General features: G+C 34.7%; 2 protein-coding genes across 3 annotated transcripts in view; one reads left to right on the forward strand and one right to left on the reverse strand.

The window, feature by feature from the left end:
- The window catches only part of LOC133530376 (orexin/Hypocretin receptor type 1-like), a 162,810-nt gene that overhangs the window by 109,208 nt on the left and 31,015 nt on the right, over positions 1-22,587 (forward strand). For both annotated transcript variants that reach the window (XM_061868288.1, XM_061868289.1), the window contains one exon: positions 17,492-18,268. In XM_061868288.1, the coding sequence (XP_061724272.1) occupies positions 17,570-18,268 (699 nt within the window). In that variant the 5' untranslated portion in view covers positions 17,492-17,569. The remainder of the gene's footprint in view (positions 1-17,491; positions 18,269-22,587) is intronic.
- The window catches only part of LOC133530373 (uncharacterized), a 211,178-nt gene that overhangs the window by 92,234 nt on the left and 96,357 nt on the right, over positions 1-22,587 (reverse strand). The window lies entirely within an intron of this gene.

Genomic DNA, 22,587 nt, shown 5'->3' on the forward strand with positions numbered 1-22,587 from the left:
CCCATGGGTGACCCACAAACGGACTGTCCCAAGAAGTTAAAGAAGCTGTTTGCTTAAGACCCTATAGTTTATCTGCCAAATGACTTTCTCGAGGCGTTATCTTGTATGTACGTCGTGGGAGTGATTGGATTGCCTTTTAATCCTTGGATATTTTTCAGTGGTTACATTTTGAACGCTCTTCTCAATTTCTAGACCGATCTTATACATTTTGAATTTAACAATCGCATTCATCCGAATATCAAATGTTACTAAAATTTGTCGTACTTTTTACAGTATTATTAACTTCTATAAGTAACGTAAACTGGGGTACTGTAAATCGGCGGGAATCGTTGATCATTGATCATGATATTTGAGGAGTTGATTTTGAACGCAAGCTTAAAAATTGTATGATGTGGTTCGCAATCTTAACAGAAATACATGATGAAAGTGTTAAAAAATCGATTACTTATAGTTTAAAACTAACGATAAATGTTTCCCCGCGATTCAAAGTAACCCCAGTTTACCGGTACTCGATAATCTTTAACTGTAAAGCATGCTAGTATATACATTAACCTTACTGCGATTAGTAACTTTAAATAATGATTGTAGCATGTTAGCTGAATAAATAATCATTATGAAATAAAAAAGGATAGAACCACTTTTTTGAGATAGTAATACATTATTTCATTGGCTCAGTAACCCAAACAGGATTTTGGCCTCTAACATAAGAGAACGACACTGCCCTATCCTGCGCCACTTCACGCCAGTTGGGTATTCCGAGGGCGGACAGGTCTTTTAGGGCTTCGTATTCCAGCGGTATCTGGGACGCCCAGACGGACGTTTCCCACCCGGGTGCCCCACATACGCTCTTCTCACAACACGATTCTCCCATCCTCTCCAGTTGACCGAGCCAGCGGAGTCGTGTAGCTTTGATCTCGCCAATTATATCGGGCACCAGCTCTTCTAGCTCCCAATTCTTCTTACGCCTCCAATCTCTGATAAATTATACAGTAAATACACTAAATACATTTAACTACTGTAAATGTCGAGAAAATGAGGTTAATTTACTTTTTCTGTAAGAAAGTTAATTAGATTTCAAGCTAATAAATGAATTAGAACAAAATTAGAAAGTTAGCGGAGCTACTTAATTATATATATCGAGGAAACTTTTCTCGTGCAGACATTATTAAAGTGAATGATTATATTAATTTCAATGACCGTGTCCAGAAGTTTCAGTTTGTTTTAAAGATGAGATAAGAATTCATTTATTTTACTAAGAAAATTAGATTTTGTATCGCGAGCAATGCCAAGATTGACTTAATTTTGTATTATTATCGATTCGATATTATATAACGTACGTAAGTCGTTCACCGTTTTTGCATGCTACCCTCTCCTATTTAGATTTAAGCAAATATATATAATAATGTTTTGTCATATCATCATCTCTCCTAGCCGTTTTCGACCACAGCGACTGCGTTCTACCGCTGAGAGCGTCGCTGGTGCGCTCTCAGGTGACTGATATAGCCAATTTTTTTTTTTTTTTTGCAAAAAATTGTTTTGTAATATTGTAGGGGTCAAAGGTAGCTCGAAATGGTTCGTGTAATATTACACACGGTTGCGTCGCGCGTTCCTTTTTTTTAACTTGGCTGGACACGCTACCGCGTGTCTAGATCATAATGTTTTATTATAAGAATTGTGTTCAAAAATTGCGGTAGGTATATATGCATCTATGTGGCTTGCAATGGTTTTAGAGTACAATTTTGTTTGAGTTAGAACTTTATTGCCTTATAAGTTTTTACAAGCTTTTATTTAACTTGCCGTGTTAGTACGATGTATGTTTGTTAGTTAGTGTGATGCTTCCAAAATTTGAACCCCTTTCCCGTTTGAGCTGAAAATGTGCATACATATACATAATAAAGTAAGTAAATATTCTTTATTGCACCAACAATTATACATTTTACATACATGTAAAACTACAAATGAATTTTAAAGGAAAATAGAACCAGGTAACAACAGGCGGTCTTATCCCTAAAAAGAGATCTCTTCCAGACAACCTTTAGGTAGCAGGAAATTTAGAACTCATACAAAAGTCAACAGGTAGTGCAAGGAGCTAAATATGGAGACTATTAAATACAAACACACATACTACTTATATAAGTATTAAAAAATAACTAATATACTAATAAATATACAATATAATATAATACAATATATATATATATATATAAGTCGGGTGACAATGCATTTTTATGGCCCCATCGAGCTGATCTGATCATAGAGACAGGAGGTGGCCATAGGAGCTCTGTACCTAATGGTATTTGTGGTTTTTGGAATTATTTCGATGAGTATTAGTTGCCGGTGGTAAGAAAAGTACAGTCAGTGATAAAAGCTTATACCAAAAATAAAATGAAAACCCCATTTATTATGACAACATTTATTTTGGCAAGTTATTTGAAAGTTTCGACATCTCATTTCGGAGCAAACTACTAGTAAAATCAGATATTACCGAGTAAAACCGACTGTTATGACCGTTTCTTATATTCAGCGAAATCATGACAGTTAACGCCGTCATAAAATGCAAATACTTTCTCAGTACTAAAGAATTAGACCACTCAACGCGATGTTTGACTTATAAAATAATCACCCCTGTTCATACAACAGTAATCGTCGTGATAAACAAGTTATTTATTAGTTTACAACAACTAAAATACACTACCGGATATTAATAAAGTTACTGAATAAACCGGAAGATTATTATTGTGTTATACAATGCCTTGTTGATTGGAGTACAAAATATCCATAGCATATTGAGTGCAGTTTTATTAGGGTATCAATTTCTTGGCACTAGCCGACTAGTACCAGCGTTTATAGGCAATATCGTTGGCAATACGGGTTGTAGTGTTTCAGTATAACTGATTAAAGAGAGTTATACATTTGCATTTATAAGCATATAGATCGTGCCTTTCACAATGACGCGAGCCTTGAATCGTATTGTCATATTATTAAAGTTTAGATTGTGGTTAGATTTGCGTCATCGTGGATGACATGAACTATGCATTAGATAAATAAATAAATATTATAGGACATTATTACACAAATTGACTAAGTCCCACAGTAAGCTCAATAAGGCTTGTATTGAGGGTACTTAGACAACGATATATATAATATATAAATATTTATAAATACTTAAATACATAGAACACACCCATGACTCAGGAACATCCATGCTTATCACACGAATAAATGCCCTTACCAGGATTAAAACCACGGACCATCAGCTTCGTAGGCAGGGTCACTACCCACTAGGCCAAACCGGTCGTCAAAACATTGTTAATAAAACAATGCTTCGGATAATGTAGTCGAAAATATGTAGAACGTTTTCCTTTAGTGGCATTAGGTACTATTTATTAATAGTATTTTATACAATCGTGATATAATACAGAGCTTTTCAGTCGAGTACCGTGTCTTGGCAACGAAGCTTGCTGAGTTGCCTAAGTGAGGTACGAGATTGAAACGCTTTATTATATCACTATTGTATACAATACTTTTTCTATGAGTCAATAAAAATAATACTTTAAACTAATAAAATAATACAGATAAACAAGCCAAAAGTATACAGCGAGGAGCTGCGATACCTTCATACTCGTACGCGCCCCGTAAGCGACACCTTCTCGTAACTCATGAGGCCCTGGTACTTGCTCCTTGCTAAATTCAATCGTTAGACAGTTTTTTCTCGATTTTGGCCACCGTAGCCTATGGAGACTAACAAGCAATGGTAAGCGATGGTCTATGGATGTTGCTATATTAAGGGTGTCACATGTGCGTTTATGACTTATGAAGCAATGGTTTCTACTATACAAACTAAAATAAATAAATAATTCGTTTGAGCTATCGTTTTGTTTCGTCCTCTTGACCGCGGCGAGCTGTGATTGGTCCATTTCATTATAGTTGACTAAACCGTTTCGAAATGAATATTATAGTTCAGTTGGGAGCTCATACATGAAAAGTACCCAATTAAAGTTTGGTATACGAAATCTTAATTCAACCATTACAGTCGACGAGTAGAAAAAACAGTTATTGCTTTTGAGATGCATCTTTAGAAATATATGACTGGCTCTCAGGATTTAAATATAATTATTTATTACTTATTTCCAAAATAGTTGTACAGCATAACAGTATATACTAAATCACTGCAACTACTAAAGCACTGCAATCATAATAAGTGAAGTGAAATGTTTTTGTGCAATTGGTTGTAGAAGATATTTTTGTTAGATGGATATTAAGTCGACACAAAAATAAGGCACTAGTTAAGGTAGAGCAACCAATACAATTAACCTTTGTCAGCACTACCCCTAATTAGGTCTTGACGTCAATGCTTACTTGTCAATACTTTATTATAAATAGCTGTTAAGAATTAGATTTAAGTTAATATTGTATTAATTATTATCTTGGACGTTACTCTGTTCGATTAAATTAGTACATTACGATACAAGTGCGAAAAATAGGAAATTCGAAACGACCGAAGGGAGTGTTTTAAATCGACACGAGTTGCGAATTACCTATTCGCACATGTATCGTACAACGTTTTACAGTACATATGGCCCTTTAAATGTTCGACACAGTAACGTAATATGCTACTTCTCGCACTAGTGCTACAAAGTAGCCCCATATGTACTGTAAAAATTATTTTTAATAATAAATCCAGTCTCTCCATCTTAATTCACTCCTTTTTTAGGGTTCCGCACTTAAAGGGATTTACGGGACCCTATTACTAAGGCTCCGCTGTCCGTCCGTCTGTCACCAGGCTGTCTCAAATGAACCGTGATAGCTAAATAGTTGAAATTTTCACAGATGATGTATTTCTATAAATAACAACTCTTACTAAAAAGTACGGAATCCTCGGTGGGCGAGTCCGACTCGCACTTAAACATATTTATATATATATATTGTAGCAAATAAAATACTCCTGAATGTCTTAACATTACCCTATACTCAAAGCGTTAGTGTTTGTTAAGATAATTTGATTACTATTATTGATGAGTGATGACGTACATATTTAATTAACGTATCTGCGTACGCAACGTACGTAACGTATCAATAACGCTAGATCAATACTGGTAAATGTGGCTGCTGGATAAGTGCGGCTGCCTTCGCATCACCTATTTACCCATTGATTCGTGTTTATACTAAGCGTAAGTAGCAAATCTATCAGTGCAAGAAAAGCTAATCAATGTGTAAATAGGCCCCAATGTGAAAGCCAGCCGCGCTTATCCGTATTTAATTCAACTTAATTCATATTATGTAGCTGCCTACGAAGAATTTACGAAGTACCAAAATAAATGCTAGCGATGGATCATTCCGCCATATTTCTAAGACAAGCGCTTGCGAAGTAACTCGCTGGTATTTATTGCGCACGCAACATTTTAATCAACAGCGTGAGGATATTCATAGAAAGTAAGTAGAATCAAGATATATTAGGTCATCTGACTGACAAAGAAGGTTATCGTTAATTTTGCAAGGCGTATGAAGATATTTGTATTTACGAAACCAATTTAAACTTATAATTTTATTATACTACGTCAATGGCAAACTGCCTATAACAACTAAAGTACTTAGTTAAATCATGAATTACATATTTTTTACGAAGAACTAAAGTACTTGTAAACATTGTGAAGCAAATAAAAACTTGTTAAATAACAATCATTTTTAACCTTCAACTTTTTTAAAGACGTTTGAAAAACGAAATAACGTTGATAAAACTTGCTCATCAATGCACAACAGACTTAAAAATATAAACTAATCTTATTTAATATTCATGCAAAAAGTTTGTCATGCGAGGCTCGAAAAGACCAAACAAAGTGTCATTCCCATCGCATCTAGCGCACTGCCTATTACTGACCAGTGTAAGTCAAGATCAGTGACAAGTACGGATAATCAGCGTCGGCAGTTTTAAATTTTAATCCCCTGTCACCATGCTTGTCACGTTCTAACAAGTATTTAAGTGCGAAAGTGACAGGCATAATGACAGGTGATAATGTAACCATGTTGCCACCGTACAAGTATTAATACTGGTTACCCTGAAGCAAATACTTGTTATGTAATAGAATGAGTGAAAGCGAAACAAATTTGAAGCCTTTGATGGCCCTTTGGGGACGTAATGACGAGTGGGCGAAGTTAGATCAATCACGTAACTTTGTAGTGGTTACCACCTTTTCGTTTACGGTGCAAATTGGTCTGCTTCAAACACGCCTACCGTGATTTGGATTTTGGCAGACACAGAGAGGTGACTGAGGCGTATAGTTACGTTAGCAATACTGCTATACCGGAATGTGGTTTTTCCAAACCACAGTACGGGTTTGGAGAAAGAAAATAATAAATGTAGTAATATTTTCTCAATATGGTATGTAACCCTTGATTTTCATACTAAAATTTGGTTAAACTACAAAATTTCTCCTCTTCTCTACAATTGAACAAAAGAGAAGAATTTACTTAAAGTGTTTATTTACCCTTTACTTATACATAGGAAAAAATTTCGGCTCGGATTAGGCGACAAGCAGAAAATTTGCAGTTTATTAAATTCAGACACACGCTCGCAAGATTGGCGAGAGCATACTTAGAGAGCTGCAACGATGCGACAACTTCAAAAAATATTCCTTGATTCAAAATGTTGCAAGTTGAATTTATCCACCTTGAGGTGCTCATTTTTAAGAAAATTAAGACCCTTTCAAATGTATATTTAAAAACCATCACTGATGTGTCAAATGCCGTCAAGATTCTCTTGCAAATATCAAACCGATATTCTTAGCTCATTTTTTACCCCCGACGCAATGGAGACACCTCAGGTATCTCATTTTTTAGAATATTAAGACCCCTTCATATTTATATTTAAAAACCATTATAATGGGTTAATTGCGTAAAGCGTAGCACCAAACAAACGTTAACAACCTCTCTCTCAATACATATAAGTTAATATGAAACGTCTCCATTGCGTCGGGGGTAAAAAATGAGCTAAATAAGTTTTTTGGCAAAAATTCAGTTTTTGGTACAAGCTTTAATCGCTGACTATTCTTTTCTATCCACAGGCAACTACGAATAATACTCGTCGAGCCAATTCTAAAATTCCCAAACACAATTAGGTTACGTTGTTTCATCATAGAGGCTGGCTACCTTCCATCTCCATCATCAGATCAGCACGATGGTACCATGATTATGCAAATTTTCAGCTTCATCGGAAACCGGGAAGTGGGTCAAATTTTACTTGCAAGATTTGACCCTTACATACATAGGTGCATTGCAAGTCAATAAAAAGCTTGGAAAATATCGTCGTTTCGGTAAAAATACAACCAGATCGTCCGGTTTGAAATTTGCAAAAAATCTTCACGGCATTTGGCCTGCAGGGCGTGTCCAAAAGTTGATGTAGATATGTCAATGTAAAATCCCGAAGTATGGTAAAATCTAGGATTTATCGGTAAATTCTAGGATACCGTACATTTGGATCTTACGGTAACAGATACATTGCATACACTGAGAAATCACTACCTCAGTTTCCTTACTACGCGGTTAAAATGCTAGTTAGGTTTGCATCTAAATCTTGTAAAATGTAGATTAAGTAACTCAACAGTAAGTACACGATCTTTGCTCAGCACTTAAAGAAACTCGGTTCTTTTTGTCTGCATTTACTTTCCCCGTCTCATACATAATTAAAATCGTTTTGTATATCTTTCGTACATGACTCGGTAAAAGAACTAGAGCGACCCCTTTTAATTTGTGACTTGAATTCATTTAGTTGTCACGCGATATTTTGTACTGGAATAAGTTTTAATGCTAACGTATTTTAAGGTTTCGGGAAAGTTGTAACTGGAAACAAAGCGCAGTGTTGTTTTGACAGGCTATCGATAGTAAAACGAGGAAATTGTTAAATGGTGTATTCAGAAATTGTAACATTTTATACCAATTTATTACCAACATTTGTTTCTACCTCGCGCAGATGGATCTGCGAAAAAGTACCAAGTTGCATTTGAATTCACACACACACACACACATGAACACACTCATATCCTAAACATTAAAAATATATGTAATAAATATATATAAATACCTAAAAAAAACTGTAATTTTGTAATATAACTACAATTTTGTTTTGTAATGTAACTACAAGTAATTACGGTTGTGGAAGAGCGGGACGTCTCAACACAGGCTTTGTAAGCCTAAAGAGAGGCCATGTTTGTTTGTTTGTAAATAGATAATTCGGATAGCAATATAATTCTAGAAAATCTAGGCAAGCAAATGAGTTCCCGTTTTTCACATAAACTCATTCCAACGGGCAAAATATAACTGAACACGAATAAAAACAAAGTGGTGGTTAATTTATATAGGAATAATGTATAAGGTGACCCATTTTAATTAGTGTATAAAAGCGCTGAAATTAGTAAGCTTCTATAAATTCCAGCAAAATTATTACTTACTTAAAATTATTTCGAAACACAGATCAACAAAATAACGTTATTTATTTATTCTTTTGTGTGACCATTTTCCATTTGTGTGTTCCATTTTGTGTTCTATAAGAAAAAAATTCAGACGCCTATACAAATTGTAATGCTTGAGATATCAAGCATTACAACCAAGTACCTGGGCGACCGAGCTTTGCTCGGTTATAACTATTTATTGTAATATGGTAGTGAATAGGTGATAAGCTTAACTAAATTTTTTTACTAAATTAAACTTGTCTAAAACAATAAAAATTATATATAAACTTGAACATATAAAAAAAAAGTTAGTCACCGGGCGAGATTCGAACCCGTAACACTCGTTTAACAGTCCGCGTCTTAACCCGCTGGACCAGACGGACAGTGGCCGGCAACACGAAATTAGCGACCATATTCTGCGTCGAAAGAAAAACGCATGAAAACTCGAAAACACGCGTTTTCCCAAACATAAGACTAATCTAGATCGATTATTTACCCCCAAAAACCTCCATATACCAAATTTCAGCAAAATTCGTTAGAGCCGTTTCCGAGATCCCGGAAATATATATATATATATATATATATATATATACATACAAGAATTGCTCGTTTAATTACAACCAATAAGCAGTTAAGAAGATACGTAGGAATAAATAATGTGTATATGTACGCATGTCGTGCATCACATTTATATATTGTGGCTTTATATGAATACATCTCGTTTTCTCCCCATCCATTCTGGAGTACCTCAGGGTGCACACCTTGGTCCTTTATTTTTTATCCTGTACATCAATGATATGGCATCTTGTTTCCGGAGCTCTGAACATCTTATATACGCTGATGACACAAAAATTTATAAAGCTGTGTCTTCGGAAGCGGATTGCCTTCTATTACAGAAAGATTTGGATAATTTCGTCTTATACTGATCTAAGAATCATCTGTTTTTAAATACAGAAAAATGCTTTGTTATTACTTTTAATCGGAAACAGAATCCTATCATTTACAATTATAATTTATCTGGTATTAACGCGAATATCTTCCAGTAAGGACTTAGGCGTCACTATGGACTCGTAATTGAACTACAATGAGCATATTGATAATCTATGTAGGCGTGCTTATAAGAGGTTAGGAATGATTCTTCGTGTCGGACAGCCCTTCAAACGGCCAAACACTTATAAATTATTATTTTATACTTTAGTTAGGAGTATCCTTGAATTTGGAAGTGTAATTTGGACACCACAATACCAAGTCCATATCGACCGTTTGGAGAACAGTACCCCTAGTGTAAATTTGATCGACATCATAACGTGACGAACGCGTTTACGTTAAGTCTCATTTTGTATAGAATTTTGAGTTTCCAAAACGTCCCGCTTGGCGCGCTCTTTCTAAATCCAATACAAAATGAGACGAAACGCAAACGCGTACGTCACGTTTCGAAATCGAATTTATTTACACTAGGGGTACAGGTATTTATTTCGTAAATTCTACATTGTCGGCAAAACATTTTGGTGTGCCTTTCCTTTTTAACCGTAGGAAATACTTAGACGTCATGTTTTTGTTTAAAATGCTTAAAGGTATTATTAATTGTCTTAATCGCTTAAGTTTAATTACTTTCAGTTGTCCGCATCTCCCCTTACGCCCTCGATCGCTTTTTCTTATCAGTACCCCTAGTGTAAATAAATTCGATTTCGAAACGTGACGTACGCGTTTGCGTTTAGTCTCATTTCGTATGTGATTTAGAAAGAGCGCGCCAAGCGGGACGTTTTGGGAACTCAAAATCCTATACAAAATGACACTTAACGCAAACGCGTTCGTCACGTTATGATGTCGATTGAATTTACACTAGGGGTACAATTTTTCTGTGAAGAACTATCCAGACATACTTTTTTCAGACGAGTTCCGAGTTATAATAAACATTTATACGATGTAGATTACTTTCAAAGTTCATTGGCTAGTCTAAAAAATATAGTTAAACACGAGTTGTTTTAGTACCCAGGTACCGCTATATTTATGTTGTATAGTTCATTTTCCATCTGATACATTTGATTTATACATTAGATATACTTGTACCTATAAGTATTTATTTCAGTTAACATCATTTATAAGTATGAACCTCCAGGTCTTTTTGTTGCCTTGTTTTTTTATTGCAGTACATTTGTTTATATGACTGTTTGGTTTCTGAATAAACTAAAAATATATATTAGCTTACATTGCGCATACACTGTTGCTGGCATTTCAAGCGAAATACTGATAAGAAGCTGCCAGCTCTCAGGCTGACTTTGTGGCTACAATAAACTATTCGTTTCGGCCAAGAGATATCTATGGAATACGACCTAGTAATAATAATAGATATGGAGATTAGTCATAATTAGTGATTATTTGGCCTGCTCATTCATTCTCAAACGAAGAAATCGAGATGGGCATTCAAACAAGCTGTATCTGAGACAGGAATTATCAGGAATCCTTGACAAACTTTCACGCAGAGCGAAATCTTATAATCGTCATCTCGTTATTTTTGTTATCTATGACTAAAATTTCATAATTGAAATTCCGTAAATTATCCTATTGAGGGCTCTCTACCACTCCAATTTAATTTTATTTATTTATTTAAGAAACAAACAGTCTTTTATAGTTATATATAGCACAGGAACTTTTCTTAAAACTAGACTTACAGTTTCCTTAATGAAAATATTTTAACATCATGCTTATTAAGTAGTTTCTACATAGTAAAACAGAGCTATTTGTGCGCGCAAAAACAAAAACAAACAAAAGAAAAGAAAAATTATGAGAATAAAAACATAAGAGCATTATGACAACCTTATGGTATTGTTATGTATTGTTTACAACCTGAAATCTCAAGGATTTATTATCTATTAATAAAGAAATTATAAATAGCAGTAACATCTAATACTGAGATTATTTCTTTAAAGCGCCAATCTAAACATTTGGGTTATTAATTATTACACTGCATAGATAGTGTTTTAAATCTATTAAGTTTTAATAGCAGTTTTTTTTATAATTACCATTCCGCTGATCCAAAGTAGTAATTATAAGTGTAATATTAATAGTCACAACGTTTTTTGATTGACCGAGCGTTGGCGAGGGTCTCCTGTTCAGCTTGCTCTCGGATGCTCTCAGCCGGTCACATTTTCTGAACATATTCTCGTGAAAGTTTGTGAGTCGGTTCAGTTGTTAGATATAATTTGTTGTCGTTCCGTTTATTGTAAGCAGTTCAAATGGCGGAAATTGGTATAAAGGTACGGACGGCTAAAGAATGGAATGCGCTTCCGCCATCTGTTTTCCCTGATAAATATGACCTCGGTCTCTTTAAGGCAAGAGTGAATAGGCTACTACTGAACCGGTGAGCTCAATCTTACGCCCGGTCTTCACTTTCCATCAGGCGTGACTAGGGCCAATCGCCAATCAGTTTTTAATAAAAAAATAAAAGGACTTTAGCACCAGTCTGGACTAGTATTTTTTATACATTTTTTTTTGTATGACTATATTTTGTGAAAGTTTTAGTATTAAATTTGATCTATGAATTATATTCATTAGTATTATATATGGAATAATATTTACAACATCAATAAATTGCTCTGATAATTAGATTAAGATAATTATATGTAATACTGTCTTAATATTCATAAGTGCTTGTTGCTAGGCCTACATGAATAAAGTATATTTGAATTGAATTGAATTGAATAGAGTCATGGATGTTTTCTATGTATTTAAGTACTCGTATTTTTAATGTATTAGGTCATTACCTATGAAATTGGCGTTTTGTATGGAGAACTTTAACGAAATTCGATTTATCGTACAATGAATTTTGCGGATTATTTTGTGATGGCATTTTCAAACCAAACAAATTTTTGCCAGTAATCTGAGACATTTTTAAGGCACATTTTCTATCTCATATTTTTTTTAAATCTGTCCCGTCAGAAAAATATAAGTCATTTAAATACTCGAGCCGGCAGCACATGAAAAGAGCTGTTTTCAGGGCGGTATTCTGATTACATAAAACAATAAAATAAGCAAATAACATAATCGTTGTTATGTAGCGCACTAATGAATTTAAAAAATACTTCGAAGTTACTATTAAAATAAATAAACTATGACATGACTAATACTTATGAACAAAAACGCCAATTTCATAGGTAATGACCCAATATTTGAGTGCTGTCTCAGTACCCACGACACAACAAGCCTTTTCGGCTTACCGTGGAATTTTTTACACTGAAACTTAGTCAATTTGTGTAAGAATGTCCCTATAATATTTATTCATTTATTAATTAATAGGGTCATTGTGATTTCGCTTTGATAATGACTCAACGAGGTACAGTCACGTCTGAAAATATCGGTACGAAAAATGTGGCAACAATATGTATAGTACCTTAATATATGGGCAAAAGAGTCGCGTATACATATTTTTGGCACATTTTTCGTGCCGATATTTTATTGTGTACCTAATTAATTTTATTTTTCACATATTTTAAGGGTATCGCAAGGTATATAGCTCACAGAGCCAATAGAATATGTTAAGTTCAGCTTTGCATACAAATGACCAACACTTGATATAGATAATAGACACGACAAGAAACATTCCCGTCAACCCCCAATAGATAAAATATTTAAACCGTTCAAATTCGAATTCTATGTCAATAGAGTAACGTCCAATTTATAACTGCAGATTCCATTTGTAATTCTGTTATTTATTAGTCTTTAAGCCATTAGCAGCTAGTTAATTAGCCGTAATAAATGCAAATTAACATATAAATGGGCTTTTCATTGGATGCTAGATGGAGTAATAAATAGCGCCAATTGATTCTTACGATATTACCTTTAATCAATCCCCTTAATTAAAACTTTACCTTTAACAGTACAAAAACAAAGGATAACTAAGTGTTGTATCCGAACTGTTAGATTAGATTAGATTATTTATTTCATGAAAGATAATTACATAATAAATTTGCATTGATGTCGAAAATATAAGAATTTCTATCATGATCGTCAAAATAAAATAAAAATGTAAATAATAACATTACTAATGAAATAAAATTATAGCTCCAATAAGGATTGTCAATACAATTAGAATAACAGTAAGTAGGTAAATACTTACAAAATCCAAAATATAAATGTACAATGTCAAAACTTACGAAAATACAAGAACAATAAAAATAAAAATGATAAATTAATAAAATAACACAAATAATATCTCCCAAAAAGAGTCGTCAACACACAATAATATAAAAAACAATTAAACATACTTACTTGTTTGGATTTTATAGACCCCACGTATCCAAGACAATGCATTATTGGAAGCACTGAATAATAAAGATGTGGCAATAACATAGTTAGATCAAATAAAATCCTCACCTTGAAAATTTTATTTTATCGTGAGTTTGTGGTTTCATTATACATAGCATGGTTGATAACAGTTACACAGATTTAATCTTGCACAGACTGTTACTTTCCAATATAAGTTTTTTTTTTTTCACTTACCTAGAATAGCAAAATATTACTAGAGCACAAACGCTTGTGTCACGTCAGGTCTTTTCAGACAGTAATTTCTTGTTGGATATCAGAAAATACTATAATGTTGTTGTTGTTGGTTGAAACAATGTCACTTTTGACAGTTGACAGATCATATAAATAACAAATTAATAACAAGAAATTACTACCTGAATAGACCTCGCGGCTATACATTTATTGTAATTATAACTTCACGATAAACATTACATAAAGCTGTATTAATGCGATACAAGTGTAGCAACCATTTTAACCCATTAAGACTTAATTCGTGCAAAAAGAAGTAACTTTTTGCACTAAATGAGTCTTAAAGGGTTGGTGTAAATGGGAAATTCAGCAAAACTAAACTAAGCTTATGTACTTATTTAAAATATTATATTTTTGTGCGTCAAACGTGTCATTTTCATTATTGAAATTCGTATTAGTTTTGTGTCTTCTTCTTCTTACTCGCGTTGTCCCGGCATTTTGCCACGGCTTATGGGTGCCTGGGGTCCGCTTGACAACTAATCCCAAGATTTGGCGTAGGCACTAGTTTTTACGAAAGCGACTGCCATCTGACCTTCCAACCCAGAGGGTAAACTAGGCCTTGTTGGGATTAGTCCGGTTTCCTCACGATGTTTTCCTTCACCGAAAAGCGACTGGCAAATATCAAATGATATTTCGTACATAAGTTCCGAAAAACTCATTGGTACGAGCCGGGGTTCGAACCCGCGACCTCCGGATTGCAAGTCGCACGCTCTTACCGCTAGGCCACCAGCGCTTTTCGTATTAGTTTTGTGTAAAACAATCAAAAACATTAACGCGCGATATGAGACCTTAATTGGTGTAGGTTTATAGGGGACGATAATATTGGCTCTATGCTCATATATGCTTTAAATTGACTATATAAAGCTGAGGGGAAAATGAGAACTACACTTATATGAAAAAGCTATTTCGCGCGGGCCCTCCACGGTCTTCGTGTTAACTCACGTGTTTTTGTCCTCTGAAGTTGCAGGTGTACATAGGCTACGGAGACTGCTTACCATCAGGCAGGCCGTATGCTTGTTTGCCACCGACGTAGTATAAAAGTAGTGTAAAAAGACATGTTTTGGAGAGCCTAGGTCTGTTTTTTGAGCACTAACAGTGCGATTTAAGATGGCCGCGCTTTTCGTACTGCTGTGCGCCGCGTCACATGCTGCGTGCGCGCTGAGAACTGGTTGGGGGGAACGAAACATGTGACTAAAAACACGCGTCGTAAAATTAGTTTAGGATTTAATTCTACAGTGTAAGTAGTTTTCGATGGTCCATTGGTTCCTTAAATTAAATTGACTGAAAAATATACCTTTACAGTACATATGGGGCTACTTTATAGCACTAGTGCGAGAAGTAGCATATTACGTTACTGTGTCGAACATTTAAAGGGCCATATGTACTGTAAAACGTTGTACGATACATGTGCGAATAGGTAATTCGCAACTCGTGTCGATTTAAAACACTCCCTTCGGTCGTGTTTTAATTTATCGCCACTCGTTTCGAATTTCCTATTTTTCGCACTTGTATCGTAATGTACTATTATGGAGTATTTTCTCATGTCAGCAATACCCCAAATAAATATCTTGTAAATATTTGATCACTGAGGATGTTCAAAGAAGATTTTTATTTATAAGCCTTTCGAATAAAGGCCGTATTGGGTCACGTTTCGGATTAATATGTAACGTAGTTAATATATTTACTTTCGTGTTCCATCGCAACGAAAATTCGGAAAATATTCGAATAATGCGTACTAATATTACAAACGCGAAAATAACTCAGTGTGTTTGTCTGTTACCCCTTCACGCTTAAACCACCGAACCGATTTAGATGAAATTTGGTATGGAAATAGTTTTCATCCATCATCATCATCTTCCATGCTAAGTCGCGGGCAGGGGTGTTTTATATACGAGTATACTAAATAATAGAAAAAAAAAACCGGCTAAGTGCGAGTCGGACTAGCGCACGAAGGGTTCCGTACCATTCTCTATAAAAACGAGCAAAAAAAACACGTTTGTTGTATGGGAGCCCCATTAAATATTTATTTTATTCTGTTTTTTAGTATTTGTTGTTATAGCGGCAACAGAAATACATCATCTGTGAAAATTTCAACTGTCTAACTATAACAGTTCATGAGATACAGGACAGCTTTATTGTACGCAGTGCGATCGGATATTCCAAACAAAGTTCGGTTTTGCGAGCCATATATTGTAAAGCCACCTCTGGAGTGGCAGGCGTCCATAGGCTGCGGTGACTGCTTACCATCAGGCGGGCCGTATGCTTGTTTGCGTCGTGCGTCGTGGTATGAAATAAAAAAAAAGGTCGCCGTAGTAGTTGGTCGTCGAGTTGGTGGTAACTAGTGCGATTTTTTTCCTCAGTAGTTACCAGTGGTAAAAGGTGAGAAAAAAATACCACTGGTAACAACTTGGTGGTATCTAGTGGGAATAATCCCTCCCATTATATGTGTTTTTGTCTCATTTATACTTTTTTTTAAAGAGCGTACTCCCATCGTAAACGCCGGCAACGCACTTACAACCCCTCTGGTGTTGCAGGTGTCCATGGGCGGCGGTAATCGCTTACCATCAGGTGATTCATCTGTCGTCGTCATCGCCTTCTCTACCATAAAAAAAAACAACCTACAATACAAAATAGTCATTTGAATTAAGTTATGAACTGAAAAATTTAAAATCAATAAAAAGGTATTTTGCGATTGAAATAAGCAGTGACACATTTTCTTTGTCCTGTTTTACTTTTGACCTATTTGTTTTATCGTTTTCACGCAAGGTCTCTAAGTACGAAGAACTATTTTTGGTTTTATTGACACAACAAAAAACAATTATTTAAAACATAAAAAAAAAACATTTAAATTAATAACTTATAAATAAAAAAATTGGCTTAGTCGTAGTCGCTCAGTAACGTGCCCAGAAAGCTTGCGGCATTGCCCCGGTGCTCCTTGCCGATTAGTGTTATTCATTAGAAAAACTAAATCAAATAATTTTTCAAGGAAGGTAACAACTATAAAGCGTAGCTTATTTATGGAAACCTGTACATGCGGCCGTTTTTCCATTTCATTGCTTTTGATCTTACGATCCCCATGATGACACGAGGTTTAATTGCAAAATGATGGTAGATTTGAGTAAAACAAAGAAATCCTTATATGTTTGCATGGTCGGCAATGCACGTGTAACTTAACTAGAGTTGCAAGTGCCCATAGGTTGCGATGGCAGCTTAACGTCAACAAGATATTTCCTATTTCCTATATATATATATAACACCCAAATATTATCTAAGTTCCACACAAATATGATTTTAGTTTTACCATAGCTGTTAAAATTCATGCAGTACCTAAATGATTAATCGTAATTCTTACAAATTATTATGTGTTCCTAAAATGTGACCGAAATTCTGTTTTCAATATGTGTACTGTAGATTTCCCTAATGGCATTAATTTTTAAAGTCCGCACAAACTTGAACACTTGAACCATTGTTTTAATTATAATTTCCTTTCACAGATGGGTGCAGCGGAGAAGTTAGCAGAAAAACTTTGAACTTAGATTATGGGAGAAAAATGACCAGATAACAATTCCAAGATGGTGTCGCGGACTGATTCTCGGATTAAAAAAGTAATTATGATTCTTATATGTAACCTGTGTGTTAGTTCAGAGAGTTTGAACAGCAACAAAAGCAATTTAACTATATTAAATGAATTCTTAGATAGTAATACAAGGATAGATTTAAATGATTACCTTGAAAGGGATACTATTTACAGAACGCAAAGACACGACGAAAAAGTAACAAATGAATTTAATAACACAGAATATTTGGAACTAGATCCAGACAGTTTAAGAAACGAAATCTACGATAAAGATAAAATGGTTTCAAATCGAAGCGAGATAGAATTTGCAAGAATCATGGCAGAAGATACCACAACGACAGAAGTTGACAATTATTCAACAACAGCTTGCCCCGGAGATCAGGACTATTGCAATATGACAAGAGAGGAGTACATAGAAATGTTACAAGAGTACATATTTCCGAGGCCATTCGAATGGGTCCTTATAACAACGCATGCAATAGTGTTTGTGATTGGCCTAATTGGGAACGCCCTAGTGTGTATCGCGGTGTACAGAAATCATTCGATGAGGACTGTGACGAACTATTTCATCGTGAATCTTGCGGTGGCTGATTTCATGGTGATCTTGATATGTCTGCCTCCAACAGTATTATGGGACGTGACGGAAACCTGGTTCTTCGGCACTGCCATGTGTCGAATAGTGCTGTATTCTCAGGTAAGATTCGTATTAGCCTTTTATCTATTTAAAAATATTCTTAAGATCTAAAACAACAACTATACATGAAAACAATAGATGACTATGCAAAAACAAACAACAACCTACACAAAATTAATTGTCTTCTGTGTAAATTATCATGGTACGAAAAATTCGGGCTTCAGTAAAAAAGGTTTTATTATTAGCGACTTCTTAAAGATTTAAATTTAGGGTTCCACACCACTGCTCTGCGTAACCAGAGCACTCAGAGCAGGACATAAAAAAAATGAATTCCCTTGTCGTGGGAGCGTGAGATTCATCAAATAATGGATTACATTTTTGCCATGCTTTTAATTGTTTAAAATTACTCAAATATTACTAATTTCATCTTATTAAAATTAAAATCCGAAACACACCAGCAAATGATTAATCTAAGTTACTATCCGTTTAGATTTTTTACACTTCGTGTATTTTTATTTTTATTAGAATTACGTTTTACTATAATATTCTTTGAAAATTGCAAGGTGTTAGTTTGGGTTGTAATTTTTTTTTATTGTTAATAAATTATAATAAAAGCCAACTCTAATGTAATTAGTTAAATTCACCTATCAATATAACATTTACAACTTTATACGCTTTAAATACATAACAATTGATAATGCTTAAAGGGTCTTTCCTGAATTGTTTTTTTTTTACCTTCATTTCCCACGTTCGACACAGATTTGAAACAGGTTTCATGGTTATGATAGCGGATGAATGATGTCCAAGAAAAATGTCAAAACAGAGATTTAAGTAAATTTGTTTAGGATAGGTATCGAAGTAAGTACTCGTATCCTTGAGTTGTGCGTAAAGCGGTTGAAATCAAGAAATGTCCCAGCAATTTCATCAGGGAATATTGTTTTATTTAACTTGTATCCAACTTGGTGATCAGCAAGGTGATCCAGAAGTTGAATCCACGAGGTTTATCTTCAGATCTGCACACGGATGTAGTGAGTGTTGGGTGTCATGCCATTGGAATTTGGCAATAAAATGAATATAACGTGAGGCGGGCGGTATAAATTCGGATCACCTCATACTTTTCCATATCCGATAGCTTTTCCGAGGAATATCCAATATTTTCTTAATATCCATAAAAAACTATTCACTTCTAAGCCTGATTCGCACTTACCCACTTTTCATTCTTAGCCATTCCTTTGTTTACAAACCTACGGAACTGGAAGTGCAATTAAATCCCGCATTTTTTTCAAATAAAGAAATGATGGCCGCCATCTTTCCTCTTATCTTTGATCGTTACAACTTTCTTGGGCATTGGGGTTTTCTATTTAGGAATAATTTGTGTTCTTTAAATAATTATTTACTCATGGAAGTTACTGTCGAGGCCAAAAGTGTTGCAGAAGATAGCGTGCTTTAAGATAACAACAATAGTAAAGTTGTAAGTCCGTCCAGATTTTTTAATATAGTAGAATCAGTTTTCTGTGCTTTTGCACGAACTTAAATATTGGAGACTTGGGCTCAACGTATTTAGGTATTTAGTTTTATTCATTTTCTAAAACCCAGACGGGTTCATACAGTTTAAGTCCATGGTTAATTTAGAACTAGATTGAGGTAAGTATCTACCGTATGTTTTATATTATTCGGTGCGCTAGTTCATAATATATTACAAAATATATATTTTAGGTAATATGACATGTATTTTGATTTTGCTAGTATTTTGTATTTGGTTATACCCATTTGACGAGTGAGATATACAAATATATATTTATAGGTTGATGTAATTCTTTATGAACAGTGTGCTGCAAAAAATAGCAGTTAGTTTAAGTTAATAATTTGGCAACACAACACAAAATTTTATAACATTCAAAATCCTTCCACAAAATATCAAGTTCCTTACTTAAAAAAGTATTAGTTTGCGACATAAACTTTCAACCCTGTTTCCCACGATTTCTTTCGCGTGGATAATATGACTCTTTAGGAAGTTTCAAGTCTTTATTTAATAGATTATAGATTTTTAAGTTTGTATACCTTTCAACACATGTTTTTCGAAGATTCAAGTTGAAATTTCTCCTACATAGTATAAATGTAACTTGATGTGCAAAATTCATGCGTGTAGTTTCGACTTTGCGTTGATGAAAAAGTCAGTCAGACAGTATCTTCACAGAACCCAGTGAATCTCTAAAATTTCTCCCTTAGATTTGCTTAAAAACGTAACAACTGAATACTAGCAACGAATAATACAATTAATTATTCGTAAAAATGTCCTTCCAGTAAATAAAACAGTCACTCACGCAACTGAAAACGAAACTGAATACATAATCCCCTGTCCGTTGTGTCGTGAACGAAGTATGCTCGGCCTTAATTTTGGCATGAATTCATCCGGTTTATTTTGTGTGTTCGTTGTGGAGTTTATTTTGGTATGTTTTATGATTTCCGTTGACTTATTTACAATAACAATATACATAATGCTTAAATCTAAAATGGGCCCTTAGGGCATCGTACCAAGGATGCTGGCGGCATTTCCTCGATGAATCGCAATACTGATATGTTGTGCGAGGAAGCCGCCAGCTCTTCGGCCACCAGTTACGTCAACCAGACGCTTCGCGATGACTGCAAAAAAAACTTGTGCGCGCTGGGACCCCATGGACCTAGAGTTTCAACGCCAAATGGTACAAAATGGTACTCTCTACCGAGACTCTTATATTTATAATATTTCAACATTTCGGCGCTTTCCGCCGCTGCGCCCGCTTTTACATTAGTCCGTTGGAGGTGGGACGGTGCCAGTGTGTCTATGCAGCTAGCATTCCAAATATATTTACTTTTATTTATGATTACCTTATAAGAAATATTAGTAGTAGTAGTAGTAAACCACTTATACAGAAAGAAACATAAAACAGGAGATAACACACAACATTTGTACAAAGGCGAACTTATCCCTTTCAGGGATCTCTTCCAGTTAATCTTTGAGCAATTGAGGAAGAATTGGAGAATATTAATTGACTCGTACCTGTCACTGGTTCCCGCCATTTTATATAAAAGGCATTTTCGTGAAGACGTCTTGAAAATATTAGTTTTAAAAGTGTATTCAGTTGTTGTAAATTAGAACTTCCTGATGTTCAAATGGAAATAATATGTTTACCATATCAGTAAATTCATATTATGAATAATTTGTGAAGTAATTTAATTGATATTAACTAAACTAAAATACCTGTATATTAATTAAGTAAACAAGTCAAAAATTTCATACCATCGAGCTGATTTGATATTGAAGCGGATATTTGCTCCGAGTAAACCCCTTAAGTTTGGGCTTATATGTATTAATAGCAATTTCTCACACATAAATTGACCTGGATTCAGAGCTAAGATCATCAGCTTTGTAGGCAAGGTACTAACGACTAGGGTAGAAGCGGTGGTCGGCTTGAATCGGTTACCTTAATTGAAGAGACTGGACATGATCCTTAACAATCTGGAACTAGATCAAATGAGACAGGAGATTTTAAAGGTTAATAAAACCGGGGAAACATTGCGCATCAATTTTTAAAGTACAAAGAAATTATTTCTGAACGTTTCCATAATGTATTTCTGTAAAGGTTGCCAACTATATCATAAAATTCTTTTATCTACTCTGCGAATTTAATGATTGAATTAACACTTACTTTTCACTATGGGAGCCCATTCACTCAACTATATAATACTACTTTAGTCAACTGTAATTAATTCAACCAATCACGTGTCACCGCGGTCAAGAGGAAAATACATCAACGCGGTACAATTTCATGAATAAAGAAGTGTCTCTTGTGAATCTTTTTTTTACTGGGATACTTAACTATTATTTTTAATTATTTAATTATATAGTAGAAAAAGTTTTTTTTTATACTACGTCGGTGGCAAACAAGCATACGGCCCGCCTGATGGTAAGCAGTCTCCGTAGCCTATGTACGCATGCAACTCCAGAGGACTAACCTAACCTAACAACCCTCCCTCCCCTCGTTGAGCTCTGGCAACCTTACTCACCGGCAGGAACACGACACTTTATTTTAGAAGACTCGTAGAAAAAGTATTTTATACAATAGTGATATAATCACGCTTTTCAATCTCGTACTTAGGTCACTCAGCAAGCTTCGTGGCCTAAACACGGTACTCTGAAAATCTTTCTATTATTCATGAATCAATGCCTTATTTCTCAAAAAATTAGAATCTATGTTTCCCCACGATTCAAAGCAAGTAAAACATACATACCCTGTCCACTTTAACTCGTCATTATGGACATAAAAGAAAAATCGAGTTTGACGTAAACTGTTCATTTACTCATTTTCCTCTACAAATTGTGTTAATGTAATTCCAGA

Source organism: Cydia pomonella, chromosome 22, assembly GCF_033807575.1.
Source record: "Cydia pomonella isolate Wapato2018A chromosome 22, ilCydPomo1, whole genome shotgun sequence".
NCBI lineage: Eukaryota > Metazoa > Arthropoda > Insecta > Lepidoptera > Tortricidae > Cydia > Cydia pomonella.